The sequence below is a fragment of the Nannospalax galili genome, unplaced genomic scaffold (assembly GCF_000622305.1).
Source record: "Nannospalax galili isolate Female #2095 unplaced genomic scaffold, S.galili_v1.0 scaffold156, whole genome shotgun sequence".
NCBI lineage: Eukaryota > Metazoa > Chordata > Mammalia > Rodentia > Spalacidae > Nannospalax > Nannospalax galili.
The window spans coordinates 48,493-70,122 of record NW_008337625.1 but is presented as its reverse complement, the minus strand read 5'-3'; the positions used below and the strand labels follow the sequence as shown (position 1 = coordinate 70,122).

The window sequence follows — 21,630 nt, the reverse complement described above, 5'->3', positions numbered from 1 at the left end:
ATTATGTGTTAGCCTGTAGAAAAATGATCTGCCAAAAATCAAACAGCAAGGGGAAAGATCCATAGAAGCTTCATTTATACAATTTTAAATAAAACGTGATTTTCAACAAATGAAGGTAACTTTTTTTCTGGGTCCCAGAATTAAAACAATATTTATAATTCAGTTATTATTTGGTTTAAAATGGGCTTGTTGGGCTACTCTAGATATCTACATTTTTTTTACTTTACTGTTTTCTACAGAGACAATATTTTCCAGTTTATCAAATAACTGGAATTTTAAATTACATCCTGTTTTTATGTTGGAGCTGTCTGTATAGGAGTTTCTCTGTAGTTGTACATAAAATGTTTTTACAGTAAAATGAGTTAATGTATAAATGCTGCATTACGCTATAATAAAGATATTAATACTTTATACTTTGGTGGCTTTTGTTTTCTAATATGAAAATAGTTTGACATTGTTATTGGAACATCAAAAACTAGGTCTAAAAGTCTAGTGAGGGGCTGGAGAGTTGGCTCAGTGGTTAAAAGCACTGGTTGCTCTTGCAGAGGATCTGGGTTCCATTCCCAGTACCCACATGTTGGCTAACAACCATCTGTAATTTCAGTTCTAGGGGAATCTGACACCTGACCTTTGCAGGCATTGTACAACACTGGTGCACTTACATGCATATGCAGGCAATACACTCATACACATAAAAATAGTAAAATATATTTTTTAAATGTTTAATGAAACTTGGGGGTAAGAATGTAGCTCAACTGGTAGAGTACTTGCATAGCATGTATATAGCCCTGAGTTTCATCCCAAGTATTTATCAACCAAATATGTTGCATGCCTGTAGTCCTAGCACTGGGGAGATAGTTTGCACCTAAATGGCATATCAACATGCTTTTTTTGTATTTTGTTTGAGAAAGTTTCAGCGTCTAGTCTCATCCTACATATCGATAATATCTGAAAATCAAAAAAAATTTTTTTTGTCTTTTTTTTGAGACAAGGTCTTGTAGCCCCAGCTGTCCTGGAACTCTATGTAGACCAGGCTAGCCTCGAACTCACAAAGATCCGCCTGCCTCTGCCTTGCAAGGACTGGGATTAAAGGCGTGTACCACCGTGCCCAGCCCTGAAAATCAATTTTTAAAAATATTTTTATGTGTATGAGTTTATTGGCTGCATGTGTGTCAGTGCACCTGTGTTGCACAATGCCCTCGGAAGTCAGAATAGCTGCCATATGCATGCTGGGAACCAAACCTGGGTCCGCTGTAAAAGCAGCCAGTGCTCTTAACTGCTCAGTCATCATCCAGCCCCCTGAAAATTTTTTGGGGGGAGTCTCCCTGTGGCCCAATGGCCTAGAACTCATTACATAGACCAGGCTGGCCTGGAACTCACAGAGATCCACCTGCCTCTGCCTCAGGCATGCACCATCACACCTGGCTCTGAAAATCAATTTTTTTAAAACGATGTTTTATTTATGTGTATGTGTATGTCACATGTGTGGGAACCTGAGAACAGGATGTCATCCCTTGGCCCTGGAGTTAGAGGTGATTGTAAAACACCCAACTTGGGTACTGGGGACCTTTAAATCAGTAAGCACATAACCTCTAAGCTATCTGAAAGTCAAATCTTAGTATCTAAGCTTCCTCTGGGTACAGTGGTGCATAACTATAATCCCAGCATTTGGGAGGTAGACGCAAGATGATCAAGGTCATCCTTGGCTATATAGATTGAGGTCAGCCTGAGCTACATAAGATATTGCCTCAAACAAAAAACAAACTCTCAGCTTACAAAGTCAGTGCGTACCCTGTGTATCTCAATGCACTTGACAGAACTAGTGCTTAAGAACTGAGCTCTTACCTCTTCCCCTCCACTTCACACTGTAACTCATGAAGGTTTATAATGGAAAAAAGCTGGCATGAGGGCCTGACAGTTGTAGGAGTGACCTCTGACAGCCAGTATTTTAAGGTAGAACTGAAAACACTTGCCTGTCTGATTTTTATATTCATGACTCTCAAGAGGTTATATATTGAGGGCCTATGAGATGACTCAGGTAAAAGGACCTGCCACCAAGCCTGTTGACCTGAGTTCAATCCTCAGGACCCATATGGTAGAAGAGAACCCATTTCCACATGTCCTCTCACCTCCATATACATACTGAGACACATGCACACTGCGACAGCAAAGTAAAATCAAATTATTAAAGAAGTTTTATATTGAGCTGGGCTTGGTGGCAGATATCTGTAATCCCAACACTTGGGAGGCTGAGGCAGGAGGATTGCCATAAATTCAAGGCAGCCTGAGCTACGTCAAGGAGGGCTATAGAGCAAGACCCTTTTTAAAATAAATAATTTTTAAAAATGTGTATGAATATATTGCCTGCATGTATGTAAGTGCACCTCTGTCATACAATGCCTGTGGAGGTCAGAAGAGGGTATCAGATCCCCTGGAACTGGAATTTGGGGATGGCTGTTAGCCACTGTGTGGGTGCTGGACCAAACCCGGTCCTCTACAAGAGCAGCCAGTGCTCTTAACTCCTGAGGCATCTCTCCAGTCCCAGCAAAACACTTTCTTAAAGGAAAATAATTATTAGTACTAATAAATGGGCCATTGTTGGGCTTGGTGATGACGCGCCTGTAAATCCCAACACTTGGGATTGCGGAGGCAAGAACAGGCCACACATTTATCTCAAAAATCAATAAATAGTGCTGTAAGGAATCAGGGTTTGTTACTTTGAAGCAATTTCTGGCCATCTCAGCAAGTGCAAGAGTTACAGATAGGAACCCAACGCACATGGTGGAAGGAATTAAGTTGTCCTCTGACCACCACACGTGCTCCGTGGTACCCCCCGCCCCTCCCCAGTGTGTGTGTGTGTGTGTGTGTGTGTGTGTGTGTGTGTGTATGTGTGTGTGATTTAAATTTTAAAAATATTTTGGGTCTGGAGACCCGCTGAGCCATCTCTCCAGCCCCAAATACAATTTTTTTTTAGACACGGTGACACTGAAAGATTCAAAGATTGCTTCCTTTCAACTGAAGTGACAGTAGTTGTTTGTAAATAGTATCCTAAAATTTCGTTTAAGTTCATATTTATTATGTTTTGCTCTGCTGGGATTGAGCCCCTGGCCTCATGCTTGGTAGGCAGGTCCTCTGACACTGAGCAACACCCACCCCTCAGACACTGAGCATTCGCATATAAACTGCATCCATCCATCCTCAGGGTACTCACCAAGCTTGGGGCGGAGCTGGAGGCGCAGCGGCCCTCCCCGGCAGCTTCATTTCCCTGACGACGGTTGCCATGGTGACCAGCATGCCTTCCCATTGGTCAATGCGGCTCCCCACGGCGGCCCCCCATTGGTCCCCATGCAGCAGCGGTCACGACCCGTCGGGAGGGCCGTAAGTGAAGTGTCGCAAAGCGGGCGTCGGAGCGGAGTCGGGAGGCTACTGAGGCCGCGATGGCAAGCGCCCCGTGGGCCGAGATCCGCGAGAAGTTCCAGGCGGCGCTGGCCCTGTCCCGGGTGGAACTGCACAAGAACCCCGAGAAGGAGCCGTACAGGTCCAAGTACGGCGCCCGGGCGCTGCTGGAGGAGGTGAAGGCACTGCTGGGCCCGGCGCCCGACGACGAGGAGGAGCCGGCGGAGGACGCGCGGGGCGCGGGCGACCCCGCCCTGGGGCCGGCGGAGGCGCGGGAGGCCGAGGGTCCGGGCGCGCAGCGGGCGCTGTGGCTGGCGGTCATCGAGTTCCACCTGGGCGTGAACCACATCGACACGGAGGAGCTGTCGGCGGGCGAGGAGCACCTGGTCAAGTGCCTGCGGCTGCTGCGCCCCTTTCGGCTGTCACAAGGCTGCGTGTCGCTGTACATCCAGGCGCAGGTGAGAGCGAGGGAATGGGGGCCCAAAGCCGTCCAGAGGGGCAGACTTGGCCGGACATGTAGTTCGGCGTGCTGGCCTGTTGTATGCACGGGTTCCGTCCCCAGCATCGCATGCAAACCGGCCTGGGGGCGCATGCCTGTAATTCCAGCAATGGGGAGGCTGAGGCAGGAGGATTACCGAGGGTTCCTGGGTAGCCTGGGCTACAGTGTGTGTCGGGGGAATAAAAAGGTTTAGTCTTTTTCTGCCTCCAAACTCCCTCCGTTCTCTCTTCGCCCACCCCAGCCTCACTTGATGCTTGTCCTAGTCGTGGGCAGAGCATTCCTGTTCTATTTGGCTCCTTTTTCCAGCTCCTCGACCAGCCCAATTTCGTTGTATTAAGAAAAACCCAAAGTAATAGAAGTGCAACGGAAAGGGCAAGGAAGGGTCAGAATCCACTCTTGGTTCAAAAAAAAAAAAAAAAAAAAAAAGTCCCAAATTTTAATTTTCAGGTTTTCATAACACTGTTTCTTTTGTCCTTTCTCACAAATAGTTTCAATCCCTTCTTTTTTTTTTTTTTTTTTTTTTTGTCTTTTTGAGACAGGGTCTCCCTGTAGCCCCAGCTGTCCTAGAACTCACTATGTAGACCAGGCTGGCCTCGAACTCACAAAGATCCGCTTGCCTCTGCCTCCCAAGTGCTGGGATCAAAGGCGTGCACCACCACACCGGGTCTCAAGACCTTCTTTTAATAACTTTCTTTTTTGTTTGTGTTTAGATAGGGAGAGTGTCATGTGTTCAATGCTGCGGTTGATCCTCCTGCCTCTACCTCTGGAGTGCTAGGATCCTCTCTCTTCCTTTCCCTTTCCTTTCCTTCCCTTCCTTTCTCGTCCATACCATCCCCACACAGTTTTCTTCTTCAGCCCCCCCCCCTTTTCTTTCAAACAAGGTCTTGTTATATAGCCCAGGCTGATCCTCCTGCCTCAGCCCCTTTGCTGAGATTACAGGCGTGGGGCACCGTGACTGGCTCTCATTTTAGTAACTTGAACTGATCCAAACTGATCTGTTTCCTGCCCTCAAATTCTTATTGTGTCTTGTTTATAAGAAGCAGATCTAGGGGTGGGAGAGATGGCTCAGGGGTTAAGAGCACTGGCTGCTCTTGCAGAGGACCCAGTTTCAATTCCCAGCACCCACATGGTGGCTAACAACCATCCTTAACTCCAGTTCCAGGGAATCTGATGTCTTCTTCTGACGTCCGTGGGCATTGGACAACATGGGTGCACTTACATACATGCAGACAATACACTCATATACATAAAATTAAAAAAAAATTTTTTAAAAGATCTGAGGGGCTGGACAGATGGCTTAGTTGTTAAGAGCACATACAGCTCTTGCAGAGGACTTGAGTTTGGTTCCCAACACTCACAACAGTGTCTCACAGCTGCCTGTAACTCTAGCTCCAGGGGATCAGTTGGCCTCGATAGGCACCTATACTCATGTGTAAATATCCACACATAGACTAATGTATATACACTTAATTTAAACATAAAAAAAAATCCTAAAATAAAAAGAAGCAGATCTCACAGTCTGCATTGGGGAACAGAACACTTCAAAATACAAATGATGAATACAGGGACTGGAGAGATGGCTCAGCGGTTAAGAATACTGGTTGTTCTTGCTGAAAACCTGGGTTCGAATCCCAGCACCCACATGGCAGCTAACAATTGTCCATAACTCCAGTCCCAGGGGACCTGACAGCCTCTTCTGACCTCTGAAGGCATTGCATGACACGGTGCACTTACCTACATGCAGACAATACACACATACACATAAAATAAAAATAATAAATAAAATTTAAAAAACAAAAAACCAAATGATGAATACAGTATTCCAGGACCTTGGATGAAGCTCAATGGTAGAGCACTTGCCTAGATGTAGAAGGCTCCAGGTTCCATGCCCACACTTAAAAAAGAAAGTCTGAATCTCCTGTATGTGCTAGGTACTTTCCTTAGGCTCCTAGAGTATTTCATGCTATAGTTCATATATCCTAATATATGTGAATTAGGGAATATTTACAGAAATTGATCCTTGGGTAAGTCAGCCTTAAAGAAGAAGCTTGAGACTGGAGAGAAGGCTCAGTGATTAAGAGAGATTGCTGCTCCTGTAGAGGACCCGGGTTCAGTTCCCAGCACTCACAATGGGCACTGCACAGCAACCTGTAACTGCAACTACTCACATTGGGCAGTGCACAACCACCTGTAAGTGCAACTCCAGGGAATCCTACCCTCCTCTTCTGGCCTCTGTAGGCACCCAAATGCATGTTCACATACACACACACACACACACACACACACACACACACAATAAATCTTAAACATCTCAAAACTTAGAAATTGGTCAAGTTATGTTCTTTTATCATGGTTCAAGAAAAAAAAGCCACCTAATAATAAGAACTGTATCTCCTTCTTGCTCACTTATTTATAGCTCTAGCACATGGCCACATATTTATGGAGGACATCAGTGAGCTAAAGAAATTCATAAGACGTTAAATTCAAGCAAAACTTCAATTATTAGAATTAAGCTTTAACCATATGTGATAGTCTGCACTGTCTGCTTACTGAATGTGGAATCACCCAAGAGACACCCTCTGAGCTTGTCAATGAAGGTGTTTCCAGAGAGGTGTGCCTGAGGAGGGAGGGCCTGCTCTGAATGTGGGTGGCACCATCTCAAGGAAGAAGGGAGGAGAGGGAAATCAGCAAGGGCCAGCATCTGTCTCTCGCTGCTCCTTCCTGAGTGTGGGTGAGACCAGACACCTTAATGTTCCTGTCACCAGGCCTTCCCTGCCATGATGGACTGTATTCCCTTGACTGTGAGCCAAGGTGAATGTATTGCCTGCATGTGTTGTACAATGCTAGCAGAGGTCAGAAGATGGCCTCCAATCCCCTGGAACTGGAGTTACCAACAGTTTTTAGCCACCATGTAGGTGCTGGGAATCGAACCTAGGTCCTCTTCAAGAGTAACAAGTGCTCCTAACCACAGAGCCAACTCTCCAGCTCCAAGCTCTTTTTTTTTTTTTGTCTTTTTGAGACAGGGTCTCCCTGTAGCCCCAGCTGGCCTGGAATTCAAAGAGATCCCTCTGCCTCTGCTTCCCAATTGCTGGGATAATAATGGCGTGCACCACTACACCTGGCTCAAGGTCTTCCTTTTAAAAGTTTTTTGTCAGGTATTTTGACACAACAAGAAATAACTAACTCATTCTATTAAGGTTTTTAGAAGGTTTAAACACCGTTTGAGGGCTGGTGGGATGGCTCTTGCTGTTAACCTGACAACTTGAGTTCAATCTCTAGTGCCTACATGTTAGAAAGAGAGAGCCAATATCCATGTGTTGTCCTCTGACCTGCACATGTGCACTGTGGCACGCATATACCCACACATATACACACATACAATGAATAAATAAATATAAAAAACTTACTTTTTGAGGGTTTAAAACCTTAAACACTAAAAATTAGTCCAATATTTCAAATATAATATTAGGAAACTTTATGTAGCAGAAAGAGTAGTATATAATATATACTAAATATATAAAGAGTCGTTAGTATATAATGACTTAAGATGGATATGTGTAACATTTTCATATTCCTGAAATAAGAATGTATATTAGGGCACTTGCTGTACAAGCATGAAAACTCTTGATCAGAGCCCCAGTACCCACATAAAGCTGGGCATGGCTGTGTGTCTCTGTATCCCTAGGATTGAGCAGTGGAGACAGGCAAGTCCTGGGAACTCACTGGCCAGCCAGTAGTAGCTTTAATGAACTTCTGGTTTAGTGAGGGACCCTTTCTCAAGGTAATATGGCAGAGGGTGATAGAGAAAGACATCTGAAATCCTCCTCTGACCTCTGCATGTGTACATGGACCCTCACTTTCATGTACATATAGCACACACAAACCATGCAGCTCACACACACAGAGAACAAACAAACAAAATAGTAGTGTCTTTTAAAAAAACATTTTATTATTTTTATTTTATGGGTATGAGTGTATTGCATGTGTGTAAGTGCATCTGTGTCATGCAATACCTGTGGAGTTCGGAAGAGGGCGTCAGATTCCTCTGGAACTGGAGTTATAGACAGTTGTTAGCCATCATGTGGGTGCCGGGAATTGAGTCCAGGTCCTCTACAAGAGCAGCCAGTACTCTTAACCGCTTAGCCATCTCTCCAGCCCCCAGTAATAGTGTCTTATAATCATGACATCAGGTGTTTTGGAGGGTTTTTATTTATTTGTTTTTATTTTATGTGTATGAGTGTTTTGCCTGCATGTATGTAAGTACACTTATGTCGTGCAATGCCTGTGGAGGCCAGAAGAGGGAGTTGGATCCCCTGGAACTGGAGATATGGATGGTTGTGCTGGGAACTGAACCCAGGTACTCTGTAAGAGTAGTCAGTCTCTTAACTGCTGAACCATCTTTTCAGCCCTATTTTGGAGTTTGTCGTTATTGTTTGTTTTTTTGAGACAGTGTCTTGCAATGTAGCCAAGGCTGGCCTTAACTCATGATCCTCCTGCCTTCGCCTCATGAGTGCTTAAATTATAGGCATGCATAACAATGCCTGGCAATTCTGGCATTCTATGAAATATAGGACAGTCATCTCTTGACATCTGTGAGTGATGAATTCCAGGATCTTGATTTTTTTTTTTTTTCTGTTTACTTTTTTAACTGAGAAGACAGGGTCTCACATATTCTAGGCTGGCCTTGAACTTGCTATGTAGATGAGAGTGACCTTAAACTTCTGACCCTCTTGTTTCTACTCTACCAGTGCTGGGTTTATAAGGACGCACCACCATGCTTTGCTTATGTGGTTTATGTGGATCAACCCAAACCCAGGGCTTCATGCAAACTAGGCAAGCGCTCTACTGAGCTACATCCTCAGCCGCCCCCAGGACTCCTATTGATACTAAAACCCATGGATACTCAAAGTCTATTATACAAAACAGTGTATCATTTACATATAATGTATGCACATCCTCTCACAGCCTCTAAATCATCTCTAGATTATTATAATACTAGTTAATATAGTGAGATGTTATGGGAATAGTTGTATTATACTGCTGAGGGGATGAGAAAAACGTGTGTCTTTTCATACAGATGCAGGTAGATGTTTGATTCTCCATCAGATATTCTCTGTCCAGTTGGTTGAATCCATGGGTGCAGATGCTGCTGATATAGATGGCTGACTGTATTTCACCCATCCTCTTCTGAAGGTGAATTACTAGAGGTTTTCTTACCAAAAGCAAGAGCAAATCTTCGATTAACAGTTTTGGCAAAAAAAAAATGGGGTATCGTGGCGTATACCTAATCCCAGAACTTGGGAGCTACAGCAGGATTGAGCATTTGAGGCCATTTTGGGCTACGTATTGATACCTGGCCTGAAAAATATATAATTACAGGCTGTGGTGGCACATGCATTTAATTCCAGCACTTGAGAGCCAGGGGCAGGATGATATCTCTTAGTTTGAGGCCAGCCTGGTCTAAATAGTTCCAAGCTGGCCAGGGCTATATAACGAGACCTTGTCTCTAAAATAAACAATTAATTAAAAATAAGTAAATAGCATGTTTTCATGTGTGATCCTTGTATACCTAAAATTCCAGTTCAATAAAGCAAGAAAATATAAATAAGTATATTATAGCTACCACACGGGCATGCATGCACACACACACCTTATCAGATATATCAGGACTATCCTATACATAAGCTGCAACTAGTTAAAATATTTTTAGAAGTTTTATATTCATGACAGCAACATTAGGAATAGTAGAACTAATGAGTTTTAAGAGAGACGTCATGTTCTGGGTAGTATGATAAAATATCTTTATCCTGGTACACATTTATAGGTCTGTATTAGTAACTTTTGTGTAGATATGGTCAGAATTTCTGACCTAAACACTTGAAGGGAGGGGTCATCTCCTTTAACTGACAGTTTTAGAAGGTTTAGCCTATGGTTGCTTGGCTACATACACTTGGGCAGAGCACCATGGCTGTAGCAACATGGCAGAGGGTGTTCACCTCATGGTAGACAGGAAGCAAAGTGGGGCAAGCAGAAAGGGGTATGTCAGTCAGACACTATCACTGTTTGATCAGTAAATACTGACTTTAAAACTATGAAAACTACTTTAATTTTGTGGATGGAATCATCATTTTCCTTTCTTTCCAGAATAACCTGGGAATCTTGTGGTCTGAAAGAGAGGAAATTGAAACTGCACAGGCTTACCTGGAGTCATCAGAAGCGCTGTATGATCAGTACATGAAAGAGGTATGTCATGTGTCTGACAAAGCATTAAATTTGGATTGAAACTAGTCAAGAAATGATAAAAAAATTTCTCATTCATGGCCTGGGGAGGTGACTTTGTGAGTGAAGTGCTTGCCCATGTCCTGGTTACTTTTGTTCTCAACTTGATGCAAACCTAGTTATACCTGGAGAGGGGATCTCTGTTGAGTGATTTCCTCTATAGAACTGGCCTGTGGGCATATCTGTGGAACATTTTTCTTGATTGCTAGTTGATACAGGAAGGCCCAGCCTACTATGGATGGGTATTGCTGTCCCTAGGTAGATGTGTCTGGGCTGTACAAGAAAGGTAACTGAGCAGGCCATGGGAAGCAAGCCAGTAAGCAAGCAGCATTCTTCTGTGGTCTCTGCTTTAGTTCCTGCCTCGAGCTCTTCTGCCCTGGCTTCCATGGATGATGGCCTCTAAGCTGAAATAAACCCTTTCTTCCCCGAGTTGCTTTTCATTGTGGTGTTTATCACAGCAACAGAAAGCAAACGAGGATACCATACAGCATGAAAACATGACTTTGATCCCCAGAACCCATGTCAAAGAACCAGGTGAGGTGCTAGGGAGTCAGTCAGGGGATCCCTAGAGCTCAGTGGTCAGCCAGCCTAGCCTACGCAATGAACCTCAGGCCAATGAAAGACCCTGGCTCAAAAAAAACCAAGATGGAGGGCTCCTGAAGAATACCACCTGAGGTTGACCTCTGGCCTGCATATGGACACACATGTGTTTGCATGTGTGCTGGATAGCTTTAGTGTCAACTTGACACACCTGGGTTGAGGGAGCCTCAATTGGAGAATTGCCTGTATTGGACTGGCCTGTGGCCATGTCTGAGGGGCATTTCTTGATGAGTGATGGTGGGAGGGCCCAGCCCACTGTGGGTGGTGCCACCCCTGGGCAGGTGGGCCTGTGTTGCATAAGAAAGAAGACTGAGGGGGGAGTAGGGAGCAAGCCGATAAGCAGTGTTCCTCCATGGCTTGTGCTCCAGCTCCTGCCTCCAGGTTCCTGCCCTGAGTTCCTGCCTTGGGCTTCCTAATGAACTGCAACCTGGAAGATGTAAGCTAAATAAACCCTTTCCTCCCCAAGTTGGTAGTGGTCAGAGTATTTTGTCACAGCAATGAAGAACAAACTAAGACAGAAATTGGTACCAAGACTGGGCTATTGCTGTGACAGACCTGACCTTGGTGTTTTGGGGAGGACTGTGGAAAGTGTTTGGAACTTTGGGCTGGAAAAGCCATTGCGTGCTCAGAGTTTGTTGCAGTGCAGCTTGGAACAGTTACACTGAAAGAGTTGTAGATGATGGAGGCCTGTCTTGTGAAGCTTCAAAGGGAAGCAGAGCCTATCAGGGCTGTTCGTGTGAGATTTTTGGATTAAGAATCTGTGGGTTCTGGTCGGCTGGGGCTGAAGAATCATCTGTGATTAAGAAGAGACCAGAACCTGAAGCAAAACCTTTGCTTTACGGGGACAATTGATGCTGGATACCTGGGGCTGAAAAATCAGCTGTAAGTAACAAGAGACCAGCATCACTGTGGTGGAGTCTTCTGGGAGGTATTTCCTCAGGGTCAGCACGTAGAGGGGAGCCGCACCTCTATTTCAACCTGGAAGCAGGACTTGGTAATGTGTAAGAGTCTCCTGCATGGTTCTGGTGTTGAAAGCATGAAGGGGTCACAGAGAGCAGCTGAGGCTTGGCACTCTGAGAGGCCAGGAAAGGCCATAAGTGAAAGTGAAGCTTCAGTTGCAGTTAAGACCCCAGGATTGAAGGGGTCATGGAGAGAATCTGAGACGTTGCACCCCAAAGGCAAGAAGAGGCCATTGGTGAAAGTGTAGCCTCAGTTTCAGTGGAGACCCCAGCTTTTTGGAGATGTCAGGACCGTGGACCAACCACCAAGGACAGCAGTAGGTGTGGAATGGAGCTGGCCTGGGTCTGTGAGACGAGCTGTGTGTGCTGTGGACTGCAGAGTCAGAGCAGTGAGCTGCCAGTACCCTTTGGAGCCCAGAAGATCGTGAGTGAATCCCAGATGTCCAGCCTCGAGCTACTTTGCTGGACTTTGGTTTTGCTTAGGTGTGCCCAATTCTTCCCTTTGAAATAAGACAGTACTTGTTTTGGATTTTATAGAAGCCCACACGCAGTTAAGAGACTATTGGACACTGAGCAACTCTGAAAACTCTCCTACCAAGGACTCTAAGGCAGCTCCAAGTACCTGGTATCCTCAGAAAGAGAACAAAGAATCGGGTCTAAGATGAGTCCAGGAGCAATGAGGTGTTTCCTCCTCTAATTATAGGTGAAATGAGAATGGGGTATTGTGCTGGATAGCTTTAGTGTCAACTTGACACACCTGGATTGAGGGAGCCTCAGTTGGGGAATTGCTGCTATTGGACTGGCCTGTGGCCATGTCTGTGGGGGCATCTTCTTGATGAATGATGTGGGAGGGCCTAGCCCACTGTGGGTGGTGCCACTCCTGGGCAGGTGGGCCTGTGTTGCATAAGAAAGAAGACTGAGCAGGGGCTAGGGAGCAAGCCAGTAAGCAGCGCTCCTCCATGACCTGTGTTCCAGCTCCTGCCTCCAGGTTCCTACCCTGAGTTCCTACCTTGGGCTTCCTAATGAACTGCGACCTGGGAGATGTAAGCTGAATAAACCCTTTCCTCCCCAAGTTGGTAGTGGTCAGAGTGTTTTGTCACAGCAATGAAGAACAAACTAGGACAGCATGCATGTCCCTGTGAACACACACACGAATTCCTCATATGCAATGTGGATATGATTCTTTAGTATTCCTAGGAATTTCTCTGTAGAGCTGTCTGAGAAGCTTCCAGTAGCTGAAATGATTGCATGTTGAGGACTAAGCTTTTTAAAAAGATTTATTTTTATTTTAAGTGTATGTGTGTTTTGCCCAGATGTAGATAAGTGCACTACATGTGTGCCTGGTACCTGTGGAGGCCAGAAGAGGGCATTGGATCTCCTGGAACTTGAGTTACAAATGGTTGTTAGCCACCATGTGGGTGCTGGTAACTGAACCCAGGTCCTCTGCATAAGCAGCCAGTGCTCTTAACCACTGAGCCATCTCTCCAGCCCCAAAACTAAGGTTCTTTTATTTATTTATTTATTTATTTTTATTGTCTTTTTGAAACAGGGTCTCCCTGTAGCTCTAGCTGGCCTGGAACTCACTAGGTAAACCAGGCTGGCCTTGAACTCACAGAGATAGATCCACCTGCCTCTGCTTCTGGGCGCCACCACTCCCGAGCTTAGAGCCCATATTGTTTTTTGTTTTTTTGTTTTGTTTTGTTTTTGGTTTTTGGTTTTTTTGGTCTTTTTTGAGACAGGGTCTCCCTGTCGCCCCAGCTGTCCTGGAACTCACTATGTGGACCAGGCTTAGCCTGGCCTTCAACTGATCCGCCTGCCTCTGCCTCCCAAGTGCTGGGACTATAGGCGTGCACCACCACGCCTGGCTAGAACCTATGTTTTAATTGCTGTATTCTACTTAGTAGGTGAGCTTAGGCTAGAACACAAAAACAAGGTGTTCCATAAAGGCCATGAGAGCACTCTCGGAGCTATAGCAAAGAGATGATGATGGATAACGGGAGCAAGTGTAAGCAGGACACATAGCATGGACGTTCCTGTTTGCTTTGTCAGCTTAATTTCCTGTATACCGTCTTCACTGTGCACCAAGTCCTGTGCACAATGCTGAGTGTACTGTGAAGAAAATGTGATCTCCACCACACAGCATCTCCTTTCCTGAGGACAGAGATTGGAGCAGTCAGAAAGCTAACCATATCAGCAGAGAGTTTTAGAATGTATGTTAGAATTATGTTTTATAGGCCTTTACTACATTTTTTCCCCTGAAAAACCCCATTTTCTTGGGAATTTCTTCAAGTTATAGAATATTTATTTATTTTTAAGGTTTGGCTTTCTTGTACAACCCAGAACCATCTGCCCAAGGAATGGTTTGGCCCAGAGTGGGCTGAGCCCTTCTACATCAGTTAACAAGACAGCCCCCCATAGACATGCCCACAGGCCAGTCAGATCTAAGAAGTTCCTCTCTCAAATGATGAGGCTGTGTCAAATTGACAGTCAAAGCTAACTAGGGCAGAATGTATGATCACACTTCCTTATAGAAAGTATTGTCCTTGGGAACTTGATGAGTTCCATTCAAAGCAAGGATGGGGCAAAGGAGGAAGCCCAAGTGCTGGAGTGTGTACCTAGCAGAGGCAAGGCTCTGGGTACAGTCCCTGGCACCACAGAAACTACTGCAAGCAGCAAGGATGGGCTTGTGGATGGACTGACCTCACAGAGAGGGGAAGCCTAGGGGTGAGCATTTCTGCTCTCACAGATTATAACGGATTTCCAGACAGTAACTGAGTCATAGCTGCCTTCTGAGGTAGGTGCTGTCATTTCTTTTTCATAGGTGAGGAAACAAGCACAAGAAAGTAACCTTCCCAAGACAATGAACAGTGTAATCAATGGTTTTAATTTAGTTATTGAAAGAGTAATCTTTATGCTTTTCTTGTTTTCTTGAGAAAAATATGTTAGAATAACTATTTCATTAGTAGTCAGTTTCGAATACTCTAACTCTAAATAAATCACTATTTTATATGGTTAGGGTTTTTTTTGTTTTAAAAAATTTTTATTACATTTGCTTATCTGTGTATGTGTGTGTCCATACATAGAGTATACGAATGTATATGCTACACGGCACATGTGGAAGTCAGAGGATAACTTTCAGGTGTTGGGTCTCTCCTTCAGCTTCCTTCTGGGAATTGAATATCAGGCTTGACAGCAAGCACCCTTACCCACTGAGCCATCTCACGAGCTTCTCATTTTTTTTTTTTTTTGAGACAGGATCTTGAACTCACTAAGTACCTTGAGGTACCCTTGAGGGTGACCTTGAACTTCTGATCCTCCTGCTTCCATTTCCCAAGTGTGCACCACCACGCTTAGCTTCTTATATAGTGTTTTTTTTTTTCAAATGTGTATGAGTGTTTTCCTGCATGTATATGAGTATACCATGTGCACGCAATCCCACGGAGGCCAGAAAAAGGTGTTGGATCCTCTGAAACTGGAGTTACAGGTAGCTGTGAGCCACTATGTTGGTGCTGGGAACTGGACTGGGGTTCTTTATAAGAGCAGCCATTGCTTTTAACTGCTGAGCCATCTCTCCGGCCCCCTTATGTGAGATGTTTTGGTTTGAGGGGTTTGAGGCTTTTGAGGTATTTTTGTTTTTGTTTGTTTTGTTTTGTTTTGTTTTGTTTTGTTTTTTGTCTTTTTGAGACACAGTCTTCCTGTAGCCCCAGCTGGCCTAGAATTCTCTATGTAGACCAGACTGACCTCAACTCACAGAGATCCCAATTGGTGGGATGAAAGGTGTGCAATACCACACCTGGCCTTGTAGGCTTTGGATTTTTAAAAAATATTTTATTTGTTTGTTTGTTTATTTATTTTTATTTTTTGGTCTTTTTGAGGCAGGGTCTCCCTCTAGCCCCAGCTGTCCTGGAACTTACTATGTAGACCAGGCTGGCCTTGAACTCACAGAGATCCGCCTGCCTCTGCCTCCCAAGTGCTGGGATTAAAGCCATGCGCCACCACACCTGGCTTATTTATTATTTTTATTTTATGTATATGAGTGTATTTTCTGCATGGTTGTAAGTGTACCTGTGTTGTGCAGTGCCCACAGAGATCAGAAGAGGGCATCAGATCCCTTGGAACTGGAGTTACTGCTGGTTGTTAGCCGCCATGTGGATAACTGGGAATTGAACCCAGGTCCTCTGCAAGAATTGTCAGTGCTCTTAACTGCTGAGTCATTTTCCAGCCCCTTTGTGTATGTATTTATTTATTTATTTTTATTTTAAATATTTTATGTATATGCGTGTATTGCCTATATGTAGATAGGTGCACCCATGTTGTGCGGTGCCAGTGGAGGTCAGAAGAGGGTGTTGGATCCCCTGGAACTGGAGTTACAGATGGTTGTTAGCTGCCATGTGGGTGCTGGGAATTGAACTTGGGTCCTCTGCAGGAGTAGTCAATGCTTTTAAACCACTGAGACATCTCTCCAGCCCCCTTATGTAGGTTTTTAAAAGAGCCTTTTTTTTTTTTTTTAAATTTTTGTCTTTTTGAGACAGGGTCTCCCTGTAGCCCCAGCTCACCTGGATCTCGTTATGTAGACCAGGCTGGCCTTGAATTCACAGAGATCTGCCTGCCTCTGCCTCCCAGGTGCTGGGATCAAAGGTTTGCACCACTACACCCAGCTTAAAGAGCCTTTTTACTAGACAAAACTTAATATTCAAAATATTTAACTAGGGATAGCACCATTAAATAGGGATGGAGACCATTACAGAGTTCCAGAACTGGTCAAATGCAAAAAAATAAGTGTCTCTGAGACGCTTGATCCTAAGTGACATATCTTCAGTGCAACCTCTACACATAGGATGCATTTCTCAACTCTCATCAGAGAACTTTCCTTATGTAGCAGATGGTCATTAACACAAAAATCCATAATTGACCAATGCCTAGAGAACAAGAGGCCACAGAGTGCTTATTAATAGGACACCTATTTCAAACCTCTGCCTCCCAAGGCTCAGGGATTATTGCAGAAGAGGAGGTGGAAAGATTGTGGTAGATGACCATAAGGAAACAGTCTTCCAGGCAACTGATCAGTTACTCATACGAACTCACAGCAATGCTGAAAGCATGTGTAAATCCTGTGCAAGTTCAAACCAGACAAAATTCAGCATAGACACTGGGGAAATGAGTAAGAAATCCCAACCTAATCTAAGGAACTTTTGGCAATTGATGGCTACTGGGAGGGGGAAAGACAGTGTGTTACAGGGTTGGGACTCTTGGTGGGCCCAGTGGATGGACCCACACTGAAGGACATTTGGGGACACAAATCAGACACTATAGGCAGTATTATATATATGAGTACATTAAATTGGGGGAAGTGTGGGTAGTGGAAGAGATCTAAATACTATCAAGTTGTATTGTATGAAAATCGCAAAAGTTCAGTAAAAAATTAAAATTTAAAAGTATATATTTAGGGGCTGGAGAGATGGCTCAGCAGTTAGGAACACTTGTTCTTGCCGAGGACCTGGGTTCGAGTCCCATAATCCACATGGCAGCTAACAACTGTCCATGACTCCAGTCCTGGGGGATCCAGCAGCCTCTTCTGATCTCCACAGGTGTTGCACGACACAGGTGCACTTACATGCATGCAAGCAATGTACACATACACATAAAATAAAAATAAATAAAAATTTTAAAAAAAGTATATATTTAAATAATTATTCAACTAAAGCCAGGTGTGATGGCTAACACCTGTAATTTAGTACTCAGCAGGCTGAGGCAGGAGGATTGACAGGAGTTTCAGGCCACCCTGGGCTGCATAGTGACATAATTTCAGGCCAGCTTAAGCGACAGATCAGGACCCTGCCTACAAAACAAAACAAAACACAACACAACACAAAACAAAAACGTACCTGTAATCCCCAGTAAGAAGATCATGAATTTGAGGCCAGCCTGAGCTATGTAGTGAGGCTGAATCTCAAAAAAGTAAAAATTTCTCCAGTTTCTCCAGAAGAGGGCGCTTGGTGTGTACAGTTTAAAGTTGTAAAGAGCTTTGTTCTCTAACCGTAGATTGGGAGTCCTCCTCTCGATCCAGCTGAGCATTTTCTCCCTGAAGAAGAGAAACTTAATGAACAAGAAAGATCCAAAAGGTCAGTAGGTGTGGAAACTCCAGTGAAGCCCTTGGTATAGACCAGGTGGTTGTTGCTTCAAGGTGCTCATCCAGGTCACAGTGTGGGTAGTGCATCCATTTGCCATGTGCAAGTTACATGATTGTTCAAATGTGGGACCCAGTTTCCTTGTCTGTCACATAGATCCTAGGACCAAGCAGAACTCAAGATAAACATAGTTGACATTTCCTTATAAATTGTGAACTATTGTGCAAATGTTGATATCTTTTTTTCTTCACAGATTTGAGAAGGTTTATACTCATAACCTGTATTACCTCGCTCAAGTCTACCAGCACATGGAAATGTTTGAGAAGGCTGCGCATTACTGCCACAGCACACTGAAACGCCAGCTTGAGCACAATGCCTACCATCCCATGGAGTGGGCTATCAATGCTGCCACCTTGTCACAGTTTTACATCAACAAGGTAAGTGCCTGGGGGTGTGTCTACAGCCTGTGTGTGTGTGTGGTGTGTGTGTGTGGTATGTATGTGTGTGTGGTGTGTGTGTATGTGTGTGTGTGTGTGAAGAGGACTGACTGCACTCTGAAAACAGGTAGCTTGTTTTTTTTCATGGAAAACCAGATAAACTGCAGCCTAGTTGCTGGTGCATTCCAGTTCTGTAGTGTTGTATGGATACTTTCAAATCCTAAGTGCTCAATTTTATCCTGGCCCTATGCGTTGCTAGTCCCTAAAATTAAGAGTTACCTAAGACCAACTCGGTTCAGCTCTAAGCACTCTGTTCAGTTCACTTTAGTGATACTAATTGCAGATTCTTATCTTGCTGCAGATACAACTTTATCTTGCTGCAGTGGTAATCTTGTAACTGAGGATTTGCCTGACGAAGTTGACTGTTAAATGTGGGCTTTGATAAAAGCATGTGATGTCTTTCGGTTATTTTTCAGAATTAGCTGCTCTCTAATAATTTTTTGATGTTGAAAATATCTGCTGAGTTCCAAGTTTTTATGACCTATTTCTCAACTGTTCCACAGAGGCAAACTCAAGCTTCCTAGCTGCCTATCCAAATTGCTTGGAATTAGGTTGTATTTTTTTGGTTTTGGTTTTGAGTTTTTTTGGTCTTTTTTGAGACAGGGTCTCCCTGTAGCCCCAGCTGTCCTGGAACTCACTATGTAGACCAGGCTGGCCTTGAACTCACAGAGATCCGCCTGCCTCTGCCTCCCGAGTACTGGGATTAAAGGCGTATGCTACCACCCGGCTATAGGTTGTATTTTTTAGTAACCCATTTGTTTTTTTCTAATGCTAAAACACTCCCCCCTCCTTTTTTATTTTTTTTTTTTTGGAGACTGGTCTGGAACTCACTTTGTAGACCAGGCTGGCCTCAAACTCGCAGAGATCCATCCACCTGCCTCTGCCTCCTGTGGGGTAAGGCCAGCATTAAAATACTTCAAAACCACTTTCAATAGAAAGTGTTTTTATTTGTAGTTGTAATTCCTAAGCCTCTGGCATTTTGGTGATTCTCTGGTCCATCAGTGTCTTTCTTTCACCTTTGGTTATCCGTTGCCTTCCCCTTTATCCTTACTAGCTGGTTCTGTAAATGTGCCTCGTGTTTAAAGTATTGTCCCAGAGTATCACTCAGGAAAACTATTAGCAGGAGCGAAAGGGCTATGGTGTCTGCAGCATCACTTCTAGAACTTTGGTCTAAGACCAAACATGTAAGTAATGCATCTGTTGTAGCATTCAGTCCCACCAGACTCCCATGACTCCATTTCATCATGGTCGCTGTCTAGAAGTTCCTCTGCTTGTGGCTTCTTCCTTCCAGCTATTGGGGGCCCCTTGTTTGGTTTGTTTAGCAACTTTATTTATTTATTTATTTATTTATTTATTTATTTAAAAAATGTTCAACTCACATTTATTTATTTATTTATTTATTTATTTTTAAATTTTATTATTTTTATTTTGTGTGTTTGCATGTATTGCCTGCATGTAGGTAAAGTGCACCTGTGTCGTGCAGTGCCCAAGGAGGACAGAAGAGGCTGTTGGATCTCTTGGAACTGGAATTACAGACAGTTGTTAGCTGCCATGTGGGTATTGGGATTCGAACCCAGGTCTTCTGCAAGAACAACCAGTGTTCTTAACCACTGAGCCATCGCTCCAGCCCCTTTTTAGCAACTTTAAAATGACACGTTCATTATGATTTTAATTAGCACTTAAAACTCTCCAAAGATAACTCATGGTACTGAGGAATCTAGGTATTAATTGAAAGTGTGATTCAAAATTTGAAGTTGTTAAGCATAACTTCTGTGGAGCATGCAGTAATTTTCATGAGCCCCCACCTCCACCCCACACTTTTAGTTGTTTTTTTTTCCAAATGTTTTTAAAGTCTTCGTTACAACCAGCTAAGTTTGTCACAGAAAAAGGGATTTGAACGTGTTTGAAAAGGCAGTGTCATTTGGTCATTGTCATCTTCATCCAGTTCGAGTGATGAGGTTTTGCCACTCAGCAAGGCCCTACCTGTCCCAGAGTCCCATGTATACCAGCCACCCAGCGAGCACAAGGCATTACTTCCTGTTCTTAGTGGTTGCTTACAAGAGGCCAGTCTGGACATATCTAACCTGATAATGATGGTTAAGGCATTGTAGAGGACTGAGTGAAGGGTCTTCATGTCAAAATGTAACTTTCTTTTGGAGTGTGGATGTTGCTGGAGTAATGCTGCTCATGGGGCCCAGCTATCCTCAAGGATGACTTCTGAATTCACTATAATGGAGAGATAATATTTACTGCTGACATTTGAAAGTCAGAGTCAACCATTCAAAGCCTTCCATTTCTACTAGTATGAAGTAGACTTTCTGTTTAATGAAGGTGGCTTCCATCTAAAAGTCAGACTTTAACTTAATTCTTCCTCTGGGTGATCCTCTGATTTACATGACAGATGCCAAATGCCAGGATTAACAAAGAGGTGTTCTTTAAGTGTTTGAGAAGTTGTCTGTGCCCAGATTTGAATCCTGAAGTCTTCAAGAGTGCTGGCAAAGCAGTTCCATAAAGTTCCTCTGTAGAATCTGTTGATTATAAAGCTCGGTGGAAGCCTTGTCAGCTCAACAGATTTTAGAAGACAGGAGTCTCTTCCTGTCTTGCCTCTGAATGGTAGAAGTGTAAAAAGAATTTTTAAACCAAATGGCAATGAAATCTTCAGTCTTCTGATAAAATGTAAATGGTCTAAGACTTAACCGTGCATGGAACTTTGCTTAAGCTGAACCTAAAGTGCGCGGTGAGTCGGTGTGAGCTCAGCTACTTGGTGTTCTTGTCTGTGGTATTCCAGAGGAGAGCTGACCTTCCATCTGCAGCATCTTCCCACCAGCTGGGGTTGTCATTAGGAACTTGGGACATTGTTCTTTTAATCTCAATATCTCTGCCAGATGGTACTGCATGTTTCCATAGCTTCTTAAGGGCCATCAACTGCGTAGGGCCTCCTTAAGGGGATTTTACTTGATAGGATAGCTTTCCCCACTGTAGTAGACATTATTAGTTGTAAATAAGGCTTCATTGTAGTTACATTCACTCTTGTTTTTTTCCCCAACAGCTCTGCTTTATGGAGGCCAGGCACTGTTTGTCAGCTGCTAATGTTATTTTTGGTCAAATTGGAAAAATCCCAGCCACAGAAGACAGTAAGTTTGTGTAGTGTTTTATTATGTAACTTTTCACTGAGATGGAATCCTGCTATGCAGCCCATATTGGCCTTGAACTCAGGATTCTCCTGTCTTATCCTCCTAAGGACTAGAATTACAGGTGCAGACCACACTCTA

At 43.9% G+C, this 21,630-nt stretch overlaps 1 protein-coding gene across 1 annotated transcript in view; it reads left to right on the top strand.

Moving 5' to 3' along the window:
* The first annotated feature begins 3,382 nt into the window (after positions 1–3,382).
* Positions 3,383–21,630, top strand: part of Kif1bp (KIF1 binding protein) — a 26,208-nt gene continuing 7,960 nt past the window's right edge. The window contains exons 1-5 of the mRNA XM_008832639.2: positions 3,383–3,854; positions 10,040–10,138; positions 17,776–17,855; positions 18,115–18,298; positions 21,408–21,492. Of these exons, the coding sequence (XP_008830861.1) occupies positions 3,438–3,854; positions 10,040–10,138; positions 17,776–17,855; positions 18,115–18,298; positions 21,408–21,492 (865 nt within the window). The 5' untranslated portion in view covers positions 3,383–3,437. The remainder of the gene's footprint in view (positions 3,855–10,039; positions 10,139–17,775; positions 17,856–18,114; positions 18,299–21,407; positions 21,493–21,630) is intronic.